Source organism: Melanostigma gelatinosum (assembly GCF_949748355.1).
Source record: "Melanostigma gelatinosum genome assembly, chromosome: 20".
Taxonomy (NCBI): domain Eukaryota; kingdom Metazoa; phylum Chordata; class Actinopteri; order Perciformes; family Zoarcidae; genus Melanostigma; species Melanostigma gelatinosum.
Window position 1 is genome coordinate 20,881,101 of NC_136653.1, and position 2,224 is coordinate 20,883,324.

The 2,224-nt window shown below is 38.3% G+C and overlaps 1 protein-coding gene across 2 annotated transcripts in view; it reads left to right on the forward strand.

Annotated features, from left to right (window-relative positions):
• The first annotated feature begins 799 nt into the window (after positions 1-799).
• nebl (nebulette) overlaps positions 800-2,224 on the forward strand; it is a 62,542-nt gene continuing 61,117 nt past the window's right edge. For both annotated transcript variants that reach the window (XM_079292255.1, XM_079292256.1), the window contains exon 1: positions 800-990. In XM_079292255.1, coding sequence (XP_079148381.1) covers positions 922-990 — 69 coding nt within the window. In that variant the 5' untranslated portion in view covers positions 800-921. The remainder of the gene's footprint in view (positions 991-2,224) is intronic.

The following is a 2,224-nucleotide window of genomic DNA, read 5'->3' on the forward strand; positions in this document are numbered from 1 at the left end:
ATTTCTAGATTTTGTGTGTGGTGCCAATGAGAGGAGTTATAGAGAGATATTCCAGAAGACATATTTGATCACAAATAGCTTTATTGTTGTATTATTGTATGGATTTTATAGCATATATATTATTATTATATATTATATATATTGTTGGCCACAATCATTAAAAATATGTTTCATGTGGTTTATTGATATTGTCCAACTCACAGATATGAGAATGAAAAAATGAATGTGTTTGTTGTGTTTGTTGCTCTATCATATATATTTTCAATAAAAAAATGGTATTCGTATTGGCGTCAGGATTGAATTGAAGACATTTTATAACAAAGGTATCTTTCACAATGTGCGGCCTCTTTAAGCTTCTTCTCACGCAGCCTTCCACACTTCAACTTGAAATCTCAGGCACAGAACGGTTTTAATATCAGTCTGAAATGGTTGTAAAGAAAGTCAGTTTAAAGGTATTTTGTTGATCCCATAGATGTCTAGTATGTGACAAGTGCTACAGTTTGTTTTAATTGAGTAGATAATTAAGCTGTGAGTCTGTCTCACTCAAAATGATTCAATGAAAAGCAACACATTCTCAAAATAACTTAAACGTATAGACTGTAGTTTTCACAATTACTATTTATTATTGAGCAAAATAATAAACACTAATAATTCTCAGACGTTTTTATTTTATTTTAATTTCCTTCCTGTTTTATCTCCGCTAACTTCCGGTTTCCCTCGCGCTAACTCCTGCTAGCTTGTCGGGTTGTTTAGCGAACCAGCGCAGCATCCAAACCTCACAGCCGGACGGTGAAGCCGCTGAACGGGACCGTTTCTCCGGCAGGTTTTTTGTGTCTCTCGCTGTGGACATGAACAACTAACACCCGTCGTGTTGAACGAGTGTGATTTGTCCGTGTTTGGAGCACCGAGGAGGTCCGGAGGATGAACCCCCAGTGTGCCCGCTGTGGGAAGATCGTCTATCCGACGGAGAAAGTCAGCTGCCTGGACAAGGTGAGCACGTGCGTTCATCCAACAAATCAATACATATGTGTCAGATGGTTCAATCTTTGCACTGCTACTGTCTCGTTTAATAGTATTCATTTTCATTGAATATATTGTGCATTTGATATTTAATATGTTTTACTCTTCACTCTCTGTCCTCTAATCTTTTAAAGGAATATAGTTAAGCCAATCAGATGGAACCTATAATCTTCTTTTATTTAGTTTTAACCCCAACGTTACTGTAATACTGCTGTAGAGACTTCAGGTGGGAGGCTTATGGTTAATTTAGCACATTGTATACATCACTTTACTTGTATAAATATTCCTTTTAATATTATTTGATCAGCCTAAATGACTCAATTATTAGCTCATGATGACTCTTGATGGGAAAGTGTTGCTTATTGGTGTTTGCGTGGCAACACATCTGTGATAGTCGGTTGCATAATGGTGATAAATTATGAATTCATCTTCGGCGTTGGCTGTCTGTCCTATGAGGCATCAGATGACACAACAGCATGTAGGCACAGCACGTGAGCCGCGCTCCCACCTTCTGAGCATAGAAGACGAGAAGACAATATCAGTATCATCACTCTGACTGAACAAGACCCGGCACATGAAATGCCTTCAGTCCTGCTCTGGACAAGCTGACGTGACTTGTTTTGAAGAGAGAATAAAGGAATAAAAGAGCTCACACTGTGAGAAACGTCGACAGAGAGAGAGAAGAAGAAATGATTTATGCTAAAGTCTGTTTCATCCGCTCCCTTTAAAGACGAGCGGTCACTTCTTTACCTTGTAGTTACAGGAACATAAAAACTCAAATCTAACGTGAGAAGAAAAGCGAATCGCTTTCATTTCCTAGGATCTGCTGTTAAAACGAGACTTTTTGTGTCAAAGCTGAGCATCACTTGTTGGTAAGGAGCTAACACTTAAATTTATACTGGATGTATATATATACATTTTTTGTATATATAAGTATTGATGTATCGATACTGAATATTTGAAACGTGTACTTCATCTGTAGATAGAAAGTAAACTGGTCAGTGCTCTCTGGTGGACAGACTCTTCCATGGAGACCAGTTTCTAAAGCGCTTATAATCGACAGACATAATGTCGGTAGTTTGAATAATCAGGCCACACTCATCACTTTCTATGCATTCGGATCCGTCGTGCTCTTTCACAGACATGTGACCACCTTACAAACTCAAACACATCATTTGGAGCCGATTGACTCTCTGAGGGGTTT